Here is a 19,050-nt window from a genome sequence, read left to right on the forward strand (position 1 = left end):
TGTCTATTCCAAATGTGTGATCCACCTCCTGGTTTTCCTTCCCTTGAATTAGTGTATGAAATAATCTCAACCTAGTATTTCATTATCTAGCTTTGAGAAATCAGAAGTTGGTGGTTTTGACTGATGACTAAATTAAAAGTTTGTAAGTTGAAAAGTTTATAAAAGACATTTGATTCCATGTATATATAATAGAAAAGAAGAATACACACAGGAACTAATAATTGACTGCAAATGTTAAAAATTTGCTATTATTTATAGGGGACAAAACCAGATATTTGTTAACAGTCTCTTTTACACTTTTTATAATTTCTCAAAAAAAGTATAAATTTATACTATTAATAAAAAATTATTTAGAAGCCAGGACATACATCCCAAGGCAATATAACCTTACAAAGACATTATCAGCTAATTTCAACTGAGAACTAGTAACATAATCCCAGAACTTTCTCTACCAGCACTGTATTCACTTTATAGTAAAATTTTCACACTATACATACTTCACCAATTAAAACAAAATTCTCTTTGGCTTAGTGCTATGTAAGAACACGGCCCAATTTAAAAAAAAATATTCCTAATTTCATAACTAGATACACTCAGTTGTATAATAATCTAATCCAAAGAGTCATGTGACAGGGATCCTTTTATCTTCCAAATGATGAATTTCAGAGTCCTGTTTTAGTTTGTATTTCAAAAACTATAAAAAAAAAAAATTAATTTGCTTGAATTACAGGCATTCCCTGTAGATAAATAACCAACTTTCTTACCTTGCTGCATCTGTGGATGTGTTGTATAACTTGAAGGATGGGAATATGGCATGTATCCTGCAGGGCTTTGTGGGGCATATGGACTAGGCACTGGGCTATTTTGTTGTGGCATAAATCTGTTCCCAGAGCTTGTCTGTGGTGGCACAAACCGGCTGAAACCCAAAATCCAAACAAACAATATCAGGAAATGAAATAAATATGCTATTCCTTAAAATTTCATGGTCATAAAATTCTCACAACTCTGATTTGTATAAAACAATACCTATGCAAACAGAAAATTTTGAAAAGTAGATAATATAAAAATTATCCCCAATTGATAATCTAACAGTTAAACTAAACAGGTAATTAATTTATTTCACTTGCATAAAAGTATCCCTCTATTTAAGATAAAGTCATGCTCCCTAAATTCTACTCTACAAATTTTCTTATCTCAAGCACATTGTATGTATGTATGTATGTATGTATTTATTTATTTATTTACTTATTAGAGAGAGAGAGAGAGAGAGAGAGAGAGAACGAGAACGAGAACGTGAGCAAGGGAGAGGGGCAGACTGATAGAGAGAATCTTAAGCAGGTTCCACCCTCAGCACCGAGCCCAATGCAGATCCACTACCTGAGGATCATGACCTGGGCTGAAATCAAGATCAGATGCTTAACTAAGGCACCCAGGTGCCTCTCAAACACATTATTTTAACACGATCTTTTGTCTGTATGAAATTAAATTACCAAGATGGTAGCTAGTTCAATTAGTATATTAGAGCATTTCTGCATATAACATTTTAAGACAAATGTTTGTGTGAGTTACTATTTAAGGCTAAGCATTTCAACTTTTTAACTACATATAATTCACCTTTACCTAACTGTATGTATACAGCATAAATTCACAAGCATGCTCATCACAGAAAATAGTACTTAATAAAATGATGCATATATTACCTGGAGGGGCTATGTGAGATAGTGGTTTGTTGATAATTGGAAGATGCAGGACTACTGTGCATGGAATTCTGAGAAAGTTTATACTGAGGCATCATCATTCCTACACAACACATAAGAATGGAAAATGTGTTTTTTCTTTTAATGGTAAAGTATCTTTAAATGGTTTAAAGCAATTGCTCTATCACAAACATTCAAAAGTTCTTTCTGTTCTTTCCTTTTTTTGACTCACAGGTTCTTTTTGAAGAGCAAAACACAGAAACTAAATTTCAAGCACAATCAATTTTACTAAAACATCCTTTTACCCTATAACTAATGCAAGACCAGAGATAGAGATTTTTTTTTTAAATTCTACTTGCTTACTTAATGTCAAGGCTATCATTTAGCCTTAAAATTGAAAGAACCTTTAGAAGTCACCTTTTCTAACCCCTGACCAAATACTACACAATTACTTCTACAATAGGTCCTTTGGTGGTTTTTCCATTATATGGGACATACTTTATTACATACATCCCCAGTCTTCAGGAGCCTCATTTCATTCTATTTGTTTCACTGAGATTCAGACCTCAGTTTTAAAAAGTACTACTTTATTGAGGGGCCCAAAGTTTGAGTTGCTGCCATTTCCATCTGAATGTTTTGATGCAAAACAGAACGCTCCTATTCTTTCTTCTCCGATAATTCTTTGCCACAGTAAGGATTAAATGAATGTTTGCCACAGTAAGGATTAAATGAAAATGTGAGGAGGACAACTTTCAGATTCTCATATTTCTTTTCAAGCTAGACATTGTTCCTTCAATTATTACACAAGGGGCATTTTTTTTACATAGGAGATGCAAAAAAATCCAGTTATTTAGACATTGTAAAATCAAAGATAAAAATCTATGATTACACCTAAACTTTCTTACGATATGTATAGCCAATCTTTTTGGAAGCTTTACACATCATATCATATTCCCAAATTCCAGTTCCTGCTATTGATATGAAAAGTTCCTTTTCCCAGAAACATTCAAACAGAAGCTACATGTTCATTTGCCTGGAATACTTCAGAAGGGATTCTAGCTCTAGGACAGTAGTTGAATAAAATGAGGGCTCAAAATCGCCTGGAAAACTACCACTAATAGTGTGTTTTCTTTTACATATAGTCTAACTTAACTTCTGAGCTTTCTCTTCCAACTCAAATTCAGTAGTAAGTCATATGTTCCATAGCTTAATAATTTAATTACTATAATTACTGTTGATGATTTTTTTTTTTTTTTGAGAGGGAGAGCAATCCTCTATGAGATGATAGTTAAAAAATGTTTCCCCTGAATTAACAGGCTGGAACAAGCTGGGATTACTAGTTTGAAAGCAATGGTTTTATTAAAAAAAAAAAAAAAAAAGGGGGGGGGGGGGCAAATAAAATTCCTAATAGTCCTTCCTGATTATCAAAGCTCCAAACAACTATGAATAAAGTGATCTGCATATTATTAAATTTTCTCCATATGTGTGACTCACATTTACATTTAGCAATCAAGAATCACTTTTCTAAATTATAAAGCCAAATATCACCAGGGAAACGCTTAGAAAAAAAAAATCACAACACACAACGTGTCAATTCACTTTTTAATGCTAGTTTGTTTTCACAAAGTATGATATGGAGAAATTAACGTTTTGGGCTAAAATATAAGTGTATGTAGTATAAAATACAAAATGTGTGATTTAAACGTGAATACTCTAAAAAGTTTATTAGAGTAATTTACTACCCAAATTAAATATTTAAAAATATGTTACAAAATGTAGTATAAATAGCTTTGGAAGACTTCCTTTATTCAATTTTATATCCACTCACATTATCTTATACTTAATGCTCCTTTCCTGTAAGTTTTTCTTCTAATCAATGATCTCTCCATATTTTCTTTCATTGCAACATTCTTCCAGAGCATTTGTAATTCTAGATTTACTTTCACCATTCCTATCTGTCTCCTCCTACTGCAATCTAGCTTCTTGGTTCTAGTGAAGATACAGTGTCGCCCTGCAGACTTGCCTTCAATTTGCTAAGGGGAGTTTGGGCAGAGGCATCTCCATGGGCTCACTTTGGGGAATGGATAGTAACTATGCAATTTCTTAAAAACACAATTCACACAGAAATACATAAAATGAACAAATACTACTTATAAAACAAGACAAAACTAGGAAAGGGAATGGAGGGCTTCATGGAGGTACTGTCAATAAATCTGCCAATATTCTTGAATACAATTCATCAGTTAATTAAGTTGGACCTTCCTGAGCTGTCTAAACTATTCCTTTCTAACTATTTTAATCTTGAGAGCCAAATAAATACTTGGGCTTGCCAGATTCAGTACAATGCTCCTGGGTACACCTTGATTACGTAAAAATTGTATCTATATTGAATATCATATCTTCATGCTTTTTATAATATTTATTATAAATTTTTCCTTAATAATAATACTTATAAACCTACTTTTCTGTTGCTAAGGCAGCAAAAGAGTGAAACCAATTGCTACAGAACTATGAATATAATCACCATCAGTACTAACACTAAAAACTGTTATAATTATTTATGTAAGTACTGCATGTTGAAAAGCTCTGCGAGTATTTTTACTATTTGATTAATGAAAAGACTTTTGTATCAATTCCATGATTTTCTGATAAAAAAAAAGACTTTTAAAGCTCTCTGAGTAAATGAATGCATTCTGAAATATATAACAAAATACACTTCAACTTTGTCTAATTTCCAAGGAATTTAGTTACATATTAAACTTCAAGAATATTAACATTCATTTGGTCTCCTTCTTATTCTTGGCTTGATTCAAAGTATCAACATAGCATTCATAGATGATAGGCTACCTTATTAAAGGAGACACTTGAATTTACAAATGAAACAATCTCTGATAGAAGACCCACAAAAAAATATAATATGAAATTCAATTAAAAACCTTACCACTCTGTACATATCTGTTCTGCATACTTTTCTCCCTGAAAACATTAGGACTCCTTGCCAGGACAGCCTGCAACAAGACTGGTATGTCGCCTTCTGGATCATCACTGCCAAGGTTATCTTTCAACTCTCTGGGATTAAAAAAACAAATATCAAAAATGAAAATAGTGATTAAGCATTCCCTATTCTACATTAGTTAGATAGCAATTTACTAGTGAAATTCATAAAGGACTGAGGTAGAAAATCAAGAACTTATGGCATATAAAAAAAATTCACAAAAGATGTCCAACAATTTCATGGATTTTTGAAGACACTATTCCTGGAAGAAACAGAATTATCAAAAATGACAGGGAGAAGTTCTTCTAAAGACAACTTTTTTTCCCATTTTAAACAGGGGGAAAAAAAGGCCAAAACATTTTATGGAACTATTAGTTTACTTAAGAATGTTCACATAAGGGGGGCGCCTGGGTGGCTCAGTCAGTTAAGCATCTGACTTCGGCTCAGGTCATGATCTCCCGGTTCTTGATTTCGAGCCCCGTGTCGGGCTCTGTGCTGATAGTTTGGACCATGGGGCCTGTTTCGGATTCTACATCTCCCTCTTTCTCTGGCCACCTCCTCATTTGTGCTCTGTCTCTCTCTCCCTCAAAAATAAATAAATGTTATGGGAATGCAAGCTGGTGCAGCCGCTCTGGAAAAGAGTATGGAGGTTCTTCAAAAAACTAAAAATAGAACTACCCTCTGACCCAGCAATTGCACTACTAGGCATTTATCCACAGGATAGAGGTGTGCTGTTTCGAAGGGACACATGCACCCCCAAGTTTATAGCAGCACTATCGACAATAGCCAAAGTATGGAAAGAGCCCAAATGTCCCTCAATGGATGAATGGATAAAGAAGATGTGGTGTGTGTGTGTGTGTGTGTGTGTGTGTGTGTGTGTATAGTATACAATAGAGTATTACTCTGCAATCAAAAAGAATGAAATCTGCCATTTGCAACTACATGGATGGAACTGGAGGGTATTATGCTAAGGGAACTTAGTCAGAGAAAGACAAAAATCATATGACTTCACTCATATGAGGACTTTAAGAGACAAAACAGATGAACATAAGGAAGGGAAACAAAAATAATATAAAAACAGGGATGGGGACAAAACAGAAGAGACTCATAAACATGGAGAACAAACTGAGGGTTACGGGAGGGGTTGTGGGAGGGGGATGGGCTAAATGGGTAAGGAGCACTAAGGAATCTACTCCTGACATCACTGTTGCACTATATGCCAACTAATTTGGAGGTAAATTTAAAAAAATAAAAAATAAAACAAGTTAAAAAAAATAAAATGAATAAACGTTAAAAAAAACTAAAAAAAAAAAAAAAGAATGTTCACATTAGTGAACTCCTGAGTGGCTCAGTCGGTTAAGCATTTTGTTCTTGGTTTCAGCTCCAATGATTTGGAATGCTCTTCTCTCTGCCCTTAATCTGCACACATGTTCCTGCTCTAGCTCTCTCTCTTAAAATAAATAAGGAAACTGAAAAAAATGTTCACATTAGTTTCAAAGTAGAAAACAGAGACTACTCTATTCAAAATAATGGAAGGTTACAGAGATGATAATTATGCACAGAAGTTGGTAGTTGGGCTTGGAATATATTTTCTCTCTTACATTTGAATATGAGTGAGTCTGCCTTTTTGAGAATGTCCTCTGAATGAAATACTGTTGCCACATTGGTTAAGACAAGACCCAGAGATTATGTAATTTTTCCATCTAATATTCTTTTCTCAAAGTCATCAGTGAGCAAAAAAACACCAAGCAAGTGGTTATGGATAGTTGCAATTTTCAATAAACTTGAAAGTAAGTACCAAATTAAATTTACAACTATGGAACAGAAATGATAAATATAGGCAGTGTTTTTAATTTTATATTCTACATGTCTCTGTTCTGCTCATCATTAAATCTAATAAGAAAGATTTATAAACATGGTGTCCAATGATAAATTTCAATGAATTTCTGGAGGCAATCTTAAGGCAGCTCTCCATAAAATAAATCATAACTGTATATGTGCTATTTACCTTATCTTTTTAAATATTTGGTGATAACTGTTGATTAAGTATGTATAGATATAACAAGTGACAAAATATTTAGTCACTGTTGAATTTCTGGAGTGACAAAATATTAGTATTAGACTTCCTTCTGATTTTACCAACTATTTCTCAGTTTCCCCATCAGAAAATTCACATGTATATTACCTTAACATTCATCAGCTTTAAAAATGGCTTCAAAGTATGTACTGTATCTAATGACAGAGACCACTCCATTGTAATGTGCTTTATCCTCATTCCTATAAATAATGAATCTTTAAATTAAAAAGCAAAAAGTAAAGATGGAAAGCATACATGAGTACTGCTGTATAGTGAGATGTGAAGGAATAAGAGAAATGTAACCTTTTAAAAAAGATTTTATTTAAAAAAAAATGTTTATTTGTTTGTTTCTGAGAGAGAGAGCAGGGGAGGGGCAGAAAGCGGGGGGAAAGAGGATCTGAAGTGGGCTCTGTGCTGACAGCAGAGAGCCCCAGGCAGGGCTCAAACTTACAAACCGCGAGATTAGGACCTGAGCTGAAGTTGGACACTTAACCAACTGAACCACCCAGGTGACCCTTAAAGATTTTATTTAAGTAATCTCCATACCCAATGTGGGGCTCAAATTTATAATCCCAAGATCAAGAGTCACATGCTCTACATACTGAGCCAGGCTGATGCCCCAAGAGATTTAACTTTTTATAAATTTTTGTATTAAGATGTTATAATTATAAGTATGTACAAGTTTTATAGTAAAAAATTTTAAAGTATACTCATATGCAAAGATTTTACAAACAAGCTATATAATTTAAGTTTATATTATTTAAAAAAGTGTATTGTGTGAAAACATACACTTATGATGGTATGATAAATTCTGGGAAAAATTACTCTTAGTTTTGTAGTAGCTATGCATGGAGTCAGTCCTTGAGTTTTAGTTAACTTCCCAGGGAAAGCATGTGAGCCTATTCCAAATAAAGCTACCAGTATAGTCCCTAGTGCTTGGGAATTCTAACCACTTTAGCAATATCAAGGGGGAGATAGCTTCTTGAGCAACTTTAGACCTCCCGGCCGAGACCCATCTTGATGAACCAAGATTATTCCAAAAAAGTTGAAAAGACCTTCACAGAACTACATGGGTCTGTTTAAATCTTATCATAAGGCTCCCCTGGATATTCATGTATTTTAAAATTACACTATGTATATAAATTTTCTGAAATAAAGAGTAAAACCAGGAATACGGACTCTCTTAGTAAGACCAAAACTTTTCACTTTTAAATTATACTTACATGTGATCTGTTGATACCTGGTTGAGGCTATGGACAAGCTGTGAAACCAAATTATCATCCCTACAGGCCAAAAGGCAGTTCACCTCTTCTGCTATTCGTGCATTAAAGAGAAGGCTCTTTGTAGTTGTAGCAGGTAAGGGGGATGGAAGAGGCAGCTGGTTCAGGACTATTTGGAATAAAATCAGATTGTTAGAAACTGAGTGTAAGAAGTCTCTTTACAGTATCTGCTTACAAATATTCTGGGATTAAAAACAAGTTGTAAGTATCAATGTGACAAATTATTAAAAGGCATTCTGCCTCTCCCCCCAAAAACCCCAATCAAGTCTACAAAACCCCAAAACACCACTTGGGCAATAACAGATTTTATTACTAAGAATAAAACTCAACTCCTTTATACACATGATTTTTTCAGATCTTAAAATTTTTATTCACTTAATAAATGAATAAAGTAGCCAAAACAAGTAGCGTTAAAAAGTAACTTCTAAGAATTGAGAATACATTAATTAATCGCATTTATTTTTGCTTCTAAGATTTATCAGAATCACTAGTAATCTCACATAAATAAACCAAGTAATAATACCCAACTCTTCAAGTAACAGGTTTTTAAAACGCTTGAGTATATATAAAAAATAAATAGCTCACTTTGGCAAAAGAACATTCATAGAATAAGGATTCTGGAAGAAGCCAAATATCTAAGGAGTTATGCTATCAATTATAAATTTCTAAATAAATAGTTCTCTCTTCATTCTAGTGTAACAGCAAAAAAAGGATATGTTTTTACAGTAGTTTAAATTCAGTTATTTACAGTTTCTTCACATAATGGAAATTTGTTTATTTGTTTAAAGTAAAAGTTAAGAAAGTTAACTAAAGTATCTTTGTTTTGGGCTTATTTTCTAATCACTTATACAATGTAATTATCAGGCTCACAGCCCCAATGGCTAAAAACAGGTTTTGTTTTTTTTATTAGTAAAATCACAGGAAACAAATTATTACTTAATAAATAGGATTTACTGGGCAAGCTTTTAAAATATAAGGTACATTTGAGAGAATAGGGAGGACAAACAAAAATAAATCCCTGGTAGTATATCTGATTTGGCACTCCTATGTATAATATTGTTTATGTCTTACAATAAAGTGAAAACAAAAACTAAAGACAGTTTCACAAGTTTTCTTACCTGAGTTATCCTAACCCCACCAGCTACTTTCTTATTTCAGACTTCATAAACTAGCCATGTTACTTTCCTAACCTCAAAGCTATCAGCCTTTAACTATTTTTCTCCCAATAAAACCAGTGGAAATCAACAACAGAAAAACAGTATTAAAGGACTGCTGAACACAGATAAAAACGCTTAAGAAACTCTTCAATACAGAGAACAAACTGAGGGTTGGTGAAGGGGAGGTAGGTGGGGGGATTGGTTAAATGGGTGATGGGCATTAAGGAGGGCACTTTTCAGGATGAGCACTGGGTGTTGTACATAAGATATGAATCAATGGGTTCTACTCCTGAAGGCAAGACCACACTGTATGTTAACTAACTTTAATTTAAATAAACAAGGACAACACTGATGGGGAAATAAGTGTGGAAACCTTGACAGTTATTAAAACTACCCCTCAACTAGAAATGAGCTGGGGCCAACCACAAAAACCAAACACTTCTTGAAGTTATTTTCTCATAGCTCCTTTATTTTAAAGCCCCAAAGCCTGCATAATGCAACGTCCTCACCTTCTACCCTTCTCTCTCCTACCTCTTTTTCCCTTTATTTATTCAAGTAGGATGACACGTGGACTGACATTGTAGGTAGCTTTTTGCACCATTACCCAGGGACTAAGAATTAGAGTTAGAGCTAGCTACCACAAGAATGAGTCCCTAAAAACTGTGTTACAGTAAGTAAATCTCAAAAGAATGATGAAATTCTTTGAACTTAAATGTTCAGAATAAAATGGGCTGCTAATATCTATGACAAACTCCAAAAGATTACTGAAAATGACATCCAAAATGAACATCACTAAGAAATTAGATTAAGTCAGGCTATCAATCTTTCTTCTCTGAAGGGCAGTTTCCATTACCATTTCTAGAAATGTTTTTTTTAAAGTCTATATTTGTTCCTATATGCAAATCCATGCTTCTTCAGTTTTGATTTTTTTTTTAATGCTTTGTCTCATCTTCTTTGGTCCTTACTTTTGTATTGATTCCTTTATCGTGTTAAGACCTTTAAATAAAGGCCACCATTTCTTAATTGGTCATTAGGATGAAACAGAAATTAAGGTCTTATCTACTAGCTGACCACTCTAATTTTGTTACTTTCACATGCATGCCAATAAACCAAAGGAAATAATGATATGTGTCATTAAAATTTTTAAATCTCAAATAATTTATTTATGACAACTGCAAATAATTTTTTCTACAGTCTCTTAAAAAATCATTGTTAATACAGCAGAGAACACAGATTAGATAAATTGACCAAACTTACGGTCTGTGAGACTAGCAATCCCCGCGAGAGTAGTGATGGGGACATGGGGCATATCCCCATTCATCCTGAAGTTCTGGAATGGTGTTGCCTATAAAAGTACTTAGTTCAGGTGCCAGCTGTCATTACTTCCCATTTCCCAAACACTGCAACAGAAAACAGACAATTATTTGTAAAAATATGTCATATATAATTGTATTAAGGAAATGCCTATAAAAAATAAGATTTTCTGCTTTCCTTGTTTGTCAACCTATACAACAATAATACCTATCATTCATTTATACTTACCATACATCAGGCCCTGCAAAGTGCTTTGCATATATTAACTAATTTAGTTCTCACAACAACAATGTAAGGTAGGTACTATTATTTTCTATATTTTACTGATGAGGAAATTTATTTACAGGGAGTTTAAAGTAACTTGTGGAGGAAAGATTAGAATGCAAGCAATCTGGCTCAAGAGTCTGTGTAACCAGTAGACTGTATTACTAACCTGGGATACTCAATTTTGACAAGTACTGTAATTCTTTTCTATATCATAAGCACATTAAAATCTAGCTGGTAACTTGCCCTTCTAATTAGGCTTCTCACTACTCTTCTACATAAACCATCTTCTTCAAACAAGCTGATCAGATTATCTTGAATTCACCTTGTGTTTTTGCATTTTTATTTATTTCCTTCTATATCTCTCTACCTAGGTAGCCCATCTGTGCTTTAATCCAAATCCTGTAATTCCTCAAGATCTAGGACAAGTTCCCACTACCTCATGAAACCGCAGACAAATTCAGCTAAAAGCTTTACCTTAATCTAACTTTCACTTATAACACTTATAGCCTAACATACTTTTGTAAATAATTATACATTCCTTTGTAACTTTTGGAAACTTGCCTTGTTTCATCCTTATAGAATTACTTTATGTTAATGTACTTACCTTGCTTTCCCAAGTATCACTACATGCTTCTTAATACCAACCAATCACTAATTAACGCACAACCCATAAAGGACAGAGAAATACATTAACATTTTAACATTCCTCTACAATGACTTTGTTGACTCAGTTTTTATGATGCAATTCTGTGTCTGTGTGTACAGACATTCTGTTAAATTCCTGACATGTTTTCTAATTCTGTTCAGTGTCCCCCAATTTTTCTCATCTTATTTGATCTTGTGGCTCTTGGAATCTTTATCTTTAATAGCGTACTTGTGTAAGAACCTTTTTCTGAAGTACATAATACATTTTAATAATATGCACATTAGTCAAAGATATGCCTTTATTAAATAACTTCATAAACTCATCAGTAAATAGAAGTCTACTCCATATCAACTAAGACACAGTGCTAAAATAGAAAGTTGAATTGTAATTTTCGCTTTAAATGTTTCTTTTTTTGAAATGTTGTATTTGCTTGTCAGTCACTGTTAAGAGAACCTCTAAGTTTTTTGAGTTGTAAACTTCAAAACAATGAAATAACACTAATAACTTCTCTCTCTCTCTCTCTCTCTCTCTCTCTCTCTCCCCTCATGTATCTTAATGTATCTTTCCAAGTATTTTTTTAAAAGTAGAAGTATACAGGCAGTTAAAGTTACAAATTTTCTTTTTCCACAAACACAATTATAGATATATGTTGACAGAAATTCATAAAACATATATGTATGGTTTAACAGAGTTATAAAGCAAGCATCCAAAGAACCACCATCTAGAAAGTTAGCACCCTAGTTCCTACCACAGGTAACAACTACCTTGTCTTTTGGGTGATTTTTTTCCCCTTTATAAGTAACAACTGTCTTGTCTTTTTGGTAATTATTTTTCCTCCCTTACAGTTATGTCCTTTATATGTACATTCTTTTCTAGTAGCCAGCCAAGGAAAAAACACTTCCCTTTGCTGAATGACTGACATAAAATTTGCTAGTAGAATCCACTGAAAGGATATAGCACAGGAAATAGTATAGGAAAGACTACTGGCTATCTTACATTTGTTCTCTTGCTACAATATGGACTTTACTCTTTGAAGTTATTAATTTGATTCTTTAACAACACTAAAGAAATTTAAGGAAATACTGCAAATTTAGCATCAAGTACTACGAAGTTGTATCAAGTAGTAAAAAAAGAAAAAAAAATTGAAACCTGACAGAAGTCACCAAAACATGAAACATGACGGATTTTTTTTTTCTAAGTTTGGGCTAATAAAAAAGTTAGTTTATGCTTAATAATTAATGGGAAAAAATAATTGCATGCAAATTATGTATAAAACAGCACAAAAATATCTTGTTATTCTTATACGACTCATCGTTGTAAATGTAAATTGCCATACTCCAACAGATTAAGTAACAAGTGTCCATATTATTTAATTCAGAGGACAGGAACCAATAAAGAACAACAAGCTAGAGAGTTATATCGTGGGCTAACCAACTTTATTCCGCTTGCCTAAATCCCACGTAACATGTAAAAGTAGACCCAATTCCAGCTGGAGTTTTTTAGTCTAAAAATGATTTAATTAGTTCTCACATATGAATTAGGAGATTAATAAACCTAACCACAAGATTGTGCTTTTCTTCTTAGTGACATAATAAGGCATGTTAATACTCTGATGTCAACTGAAAACTGGGAGTAAATGGGGAAAGAAAAGAGCAACAATGCTTGTTTGGTTTAAAGTGCTTTAGTGTACAGACTGAGTACGTGACTAGTGACAAATATTATTTATACCTCACTGCTGAACTATGCTGGTTTCATTGGAAGCCAAGCTTTTGAAGAACAGCAAAGATTTTGTTAGAAATGGACTTAAATTTTAGCTAAAGTCACAGATGTTGATGAATATGAGTAATTTGCGGAAATAATGCTGCCTATGCTGGAAAGTGACCAGAGTCCATCAAGAAAGAACATTCCTAAAATTCTAGAAATCAATATGCAGAACTCTAACTCATTAACATGGCATTTCTGGCTCTGGATTGGGCAATGTTTGGTCTACCTGGCTATGTGAAAGTATACTATCTTTCATGAAACTGCTGAAACTGAAGCTGAAAGTCATTATCTCTGGGGAACAATGTGTTTGGAATGAAATGGTAACCAAATGGGAAAGATTATAATGAGTGCTTTAAAACTGTCACTTAAGGCAGTACTTTACTCAATTAAAATCTGTGAATGGTGACCAATTAGTAGATTATAAAATAGAATTAGTGGGTTGAGATCAACACTGAGAGGGATGGAAGGAATAGAAACACAAGTTTACACTGCATACTGCTTTGTGACTCCAGGTAAAATGTCTGTGGGTCACTAAAGCAAAGCAGTTTCAAAAGTGCTACCTAAAAGAATTGGAAGAGTGGACGAAGAAGCCCACCTCCTAAGTGGTGATGAGAATGCAAAAAATAATGCAACTTGACGTACTACCCGGCATATAATAAGTGACCCAAAAAGTTAGCAGTGTTAGTGCTAACTGAAAAAAAAAAATTTTGGGGGGGAGAACAGAGGAGAAACACAGATGAATTAGGGAAAAGGGGTCTTTTCAATAATATACATAATCTTTACTTCCAAAAGATATATAGTAAGTTATTATTTGAAATTCCAGTATATATTTCACCATAGTATCACATATATGTTTACTAGTCCTAGGCAGGCCCACCTATAATTACTTAAATGGTAAGGTAGCCAAAACAAATACTGGCAAAGAAAAGTAGGGGAAAAACTTAACTGTTGTAATACTAAGAACTAAATCAAACACACACACACACACACACACACACACACACACACACACACACAGAACGCATTTATGGCTTATTTTAGAATGGCCTGGTTTAATTACAATAATTCTTAATTACCGGAAGATACTATGGCAAATTCTCATTTCAATCCATTATAATGAATCTGACGTGAAAATCTTGACAAGATTTTAGCGTATATGCTGCCGAAGCAAGCACTCTTGACAAGATTTAAAACTTTTTTTTTTTTTAATGTTTATTTATTTTTGAGAAAGAGAGAGAGACAGAGCACGAGCAAGGAAGGGACAGGGAGAGGAAGACACAGAATCTGAAGCAGGCTCCAGGCTCTGAGCTGTCAGCACAGAGCCTGACACAGGGCTCGAACCCATGAACCATGAGATCATGACCTAAGCTGAAGTCAGAAGCCACCCAGGCACCGCGACGAGATTTTTAAAAAATGTTTATTTATTTTGAGAGAGTGTAAGCTGGAGAGGGACAGAGAAAGACAGGGAGAGGAGAATCTCAAGCAAGCTCCATGCTTATCACAGAGCTGGACACAGGGCTTCATCTCACAACCATGAGATCATGACCTGAGCCAAAATCAAGAGTCAGACACTTAACCAACTGAGCTACCCAGGTGTCCCTTGACAAGATTTTTTAAAGGCTCTGGTTCTTTGTTCACTTAATTTAATTTCACTTTAAAATTTATGGTTTCTTCACACAAACAAAAGAAATGCAAATAAAACATTATTGGTAGAAGTTATAATAACTCAAATTGGGATGTATTTGGAATAAAAGTTCCTCTCATAAGCTGATGGTAGATGAATTTTCCTGGGCAGCCAGTGTGTACGCTAAAGCCAAGAAATGTGTACAATCTTGTCTCAATAACTTCAATTTTTTAGTAGTAAAAAACTGTTAGAAATGACATTTACTGAGCACCTAGTACCCAATAAAAAATACTTTAAGTGTACTCTTTTTTTTTTTTTTTTAATTTATTTATTTTGAGAGAGAGAGAGAGGAGAGCCTCACTCCCACCCAGAGCCTGATGCGGGGCTCCATCTCACAAACCACAAGATCATGACCTGAGCTGATATCAAAAGTGAGACGCTTAACTGACTGCGCCACCCAGGCATCCCTTAAAGGTACTCTTATTTAATCCTTATATGACACTGAAGTACTCATATTACAGTTTTATTTAATGAGGAAAGTGATAATACACAGAGGATACATAATTTGCCTAAGGTCATACAGGAGAAATCAAACTCAGGCTGTCTGGTACATGGACATTTTACATAACAACTAAAATGTACAGCAATATTATTAGTTTAACATGACTGATATACAATAATTGACATTACATCCACAAAAGATTACAACAATTAAAAATCATGTTGTACAGTCAATACAGATGTGAGGAAAGAAACAGTCACAGTATCTAGCCCAGGAATAAAGAGAACAGCCTGCCTGGGTCTGAATCCAAGCTCTCCCTACCTTTTGATAGTATTTATTAGTCCTTCATTATGATGCACCCAATAATGTTTATTTTGTAACATGGTGTCAAACACCATGCTAGGCAAACAAAGTTCAGTGGTTAACAAGATGGAAACAGTCTCTACCCCTCAAAATTTGAGTTTGGCCACAGGCATGCTGTAAAGGGGAAATCATCTAGGGAGAGGACACAGAAAGAATCACTGAATTAAAATCTGAACTAATTTTACTTTGAGAACTCCATATTTTAATCCTTCCACAATCTGCATCAAATTTATTTAAAAACAAAGGCAAAGATTCTTAAAATTCATGAAAAGATATTCAAGATATATTGCTAACTGAAAATAATGCCAATGTGTACACAGTTCAAGTCTATTTTTATTTAAAACACATTTTTATACAAATGACAGTCTAGGCATGAAAAACATTCTTTAAGATTATATTTTAATTTAAACCATTAACAATGGTTAGGGGGTCGGATGTATGTATTCTGGGATTTGGGGGAATTCCCATTTTTGTAGTATTTATATCTATATTACTTGAGCACTTCTTAAAACTACTAGAACATTACTTTTTGATTTAGAAAAACAATGATATAAACATGTACAAAAATGGAAAATACTAAAATGAATCTTTTAAAAAAATGTTTGTTTATTTATTTATTTGAGGAGGGGGGCAGAGAGCAGGAGAAAGAATCCTAAGCAGGCTCCGTGTGTTGTCAACACAGAGACCAGTTTGGGGCTCGAACCCACAAACCATGAGATCATGACCTGAGCCAAAATCAAGAGTTGGACACTTAACCAACTGAGCCACCCAGGTGCTCCAAAATGAATTTTCTAATAGTTGCTGCTATATGTATACGTAAATACATATTTAAATAATTTAAATATTTAAATTATTACCTATGAAACCTATGTTACGAATCTACGGTATGAAAGTGCTGTGGTAGATGCTAAGACTAACAGAATATGCAGGGTGCATTCACAGACACTTTTGCCAGAGCACAAGGCTAGAAAGGTGAATTGGACCCTGCAAAGGAGTTTGTATGAAGTGGTGACCTTTTTTATTTTTCATATCCTTGTTGTAAGCGAAAAAGTTTCAGTAAGATTAATGTAAACAATAAGGAAGATGGAGTGGCAGAAAGAGAATGGAGGCAGAAAGTTGTTGAATACTGCAATGACATGTAACATGACGTGTTCTGATTTCGAATGTACTCAGAGATTCAAGTGCCAACGTAACATCCAGTTGGAGATAATCTAAAGTTGGAAATTCCAGAACTGACAAAAGCAGTTGGAATTACAGCTATAGATATGAAAATGATCCACAGAGGATTGGTAACAGTTAAATTATAATAATAGGAAATAGGCAAGACAAGGTAACATTGTGGGGGAAGGTTTTTTTTTTTTTTGCTGTTTGTTTTTTTAACACTTCTTATGTGTGAGACGTTAACATATACCTTTCCTTAACTGTTACCAAAGTCAGAGGGTTGTGAAGATTATTTCACAATTGCAAAAACGAAGGCTCAGAGCCTAAATGCTTTACATAGCACACAGCAAAGCTGGGATTTGAACTCAGATGTTTCTAACCAAATCTTATATTCTCATGTATATCCAAAGGACATAAAACCAGGAAACATCTACACTGCCATGGCAGAAAGGGAAACCAATAAACGGTAAGGAAATTGAAGCTAAATGTGTGTTCAAGGTCTCATAGTTAGTAACTAACCGAATCAAGTCTAGAATACATTGGATTTATAGCTCAGTATTCTTTATACTTATGTTGTCATCTTGCATAATTATAACATTATTTTGAATGAATTAAGATTTCCTACATGTGGAATATTTAGCTAATTAACACCGTTCTTCTTTGGTAGTAACATATTATTTTTGGGTGGGGAGACAAAGGGGGCTTAAAACTAGTATATTTTTATTATCTCAGTTTATATTACATTTAATAGTATAAGTTGCCTCAAATTCTTTTGGGAAACAAATGGAATAAAAATCCTAAACAGCCAGGTAAGGAAGTGAATAAATACACATATGTTGCACTACTTACTAATTTAAGCAGGTAACAGTGGCCCCCTTAAGAGCGGTGCCCCTCAAACAGAATCCTTCCACTTTAGTCAAGCTCCCTTCAGATCCCTTCAAACTGCCTAAAATGTATCCAAGAACAAGAGTTTCACATTCTATTTAAGATACTTCCAAAAGATGTTCCTTAAATCCTAGCTCAAAAACAGCTCCCAATCAGCCACACTGTGAAAATTTTCACTTTGTTAAAACATTTGTTTTTCTATAGTTCTAAGTTATTTCTATTAAATAACAGAAATGCAAAATAAAAGCAAAAAAAAAAAAAAAAAGGCAAAGCTCTAATGCTCTCTTTGTACATATGCTTTGCTTCTGGAAGCCTGAGCTCTCTGCAGCCACCATGCTGGAAACCAATAAATGTGTGTTATTCTTGTGTGTGTTCCAATAGTGCAGCCATATCATAATATATATAATATACAATAGAGGAATACAGTTACATTATTGAGTACTATTATAAAGAGAAAGAAGTCACAAATCAGGTTGAAATGTATGGTGTCTCATTTTATTTTATTTTTTAAAATCTTTTTTTTGGGGGGGGGGTATTTATTTTTGAAGGAGAGAGAGAGACAGAGCATGAGTAGGGGAGGAACAGAGAGAGAGGGAGACACAGAATCCGAAGCAGGCTCCAGGCTCTGAGCTGTCACCACAGAGCCTGACGTGGGGCTCAAACTCACAAACTGTGAGATCATGACCTGAGCCGAAGCCAGACGCTCAACCGACTGAGCCACCCAGGTGCCCCTGATGTCTCATTTTAAAGAGTATGTATACATTCATTCAGAAGTAAAACGATTAGTAAAACTATATATTTCGATAATCAGTTTTCTTCATTGTTCATATCAATTTATTTCACATGCATTTTTATATAAACCAACTTTAACAAAAGCTTGTATTACTTTAAAAGGTCCCAGCTGATTATTAAACTGACTTACAGAGGCCTGCTGAGTACTTATACAATGTCTAATCTTCTTTAATTTTTAAAAAATATTTATTTTTGAGAGAGAGAGACAGAGTGTGAGTGGGGGAAGGGAGGAGAGAGGAAGACACAGAATCCGACGCAGGACCCAGGCTCTGAGCTGACAGCACAGAGTCTGACATGGAGCTTGAACGCACCAACCACAAGATCATGACGTGAGCTAAAGTCGGACACTTAACTGACTGAACCACCCAGGTGCCCCGACAATGTCTAATCTTAACAAATATGGAAAAATACAAGCTGCATTAGGAAAAAACTTTCCTGAGTCCTGGAATTAATATTTAATTTTTATTTCTTCTTCTTCTTTTCTTTCTTTCTTTCTTTCTTTCTTTCTTTCTTTCTTTCTTTCTTT

The 19,050-nt window shown here is 34.1% G+C and overlaps 1 protein-coding gene across 6 annotated transcripts in view; it reads right to left on the bottom strand.

Moving 5' to 3' along the window:
* NIPBL (NIPBL cohesin loading factor) overlaps positions 1–19,050 on the bottom strand; it is a 199,522-nt gene that overhangs the window by 105,646 nt on the left and 74,826 nt on the right. For 5 of the 6 annotated variants that reach the window (XM_049648156.1, XM_049648153.1, XM_049648150.1 and 2 more), the window contains 5 exons: positions 10,464–10,606; positions 7,993–8,158; positions 4,639–4,766; positions 1,701–1,800; positions 765–916 (listed from right to left, as the gene is read on the bottom strand). In XM_049648156.1, coding sequence (XP_049504113.1) covers positions 765–916; positions 1,701–1,800; positions 4,639–4,766; positions 7,993–8,158; positions 10,464–10,527 — 610 coding nt within the window. In that variant the 5' untranslated portion in view covers positions 10,528–10,606. Of the gene's footprint in view, positions 1–764; positions 917–1,700; positions 1,801–4,638; positions 4,767–7,992; positions 8,159–10,463; positions 10,607–19,050 lie in introns of those variants that run through there. The other variant, XM_049648155.1, reaches the window with a different exon arrangement.

The sequence above is a fragment of the Panthera uncia genome, assembly GCF_023721935.1.
Source record: "Panthera uncia isolate 11264 chromosome A1 unlocalized genomic scaffold, Puncia_PCG_1.0 HiC_scaffold_17, whole genome shotgun sequence".
Taxonomy (NCBI): Eukaryota; Metazoa; Chordata; class Mammalia; order Carnivora; family Felidae; genus Panthera; species Panthera uncia.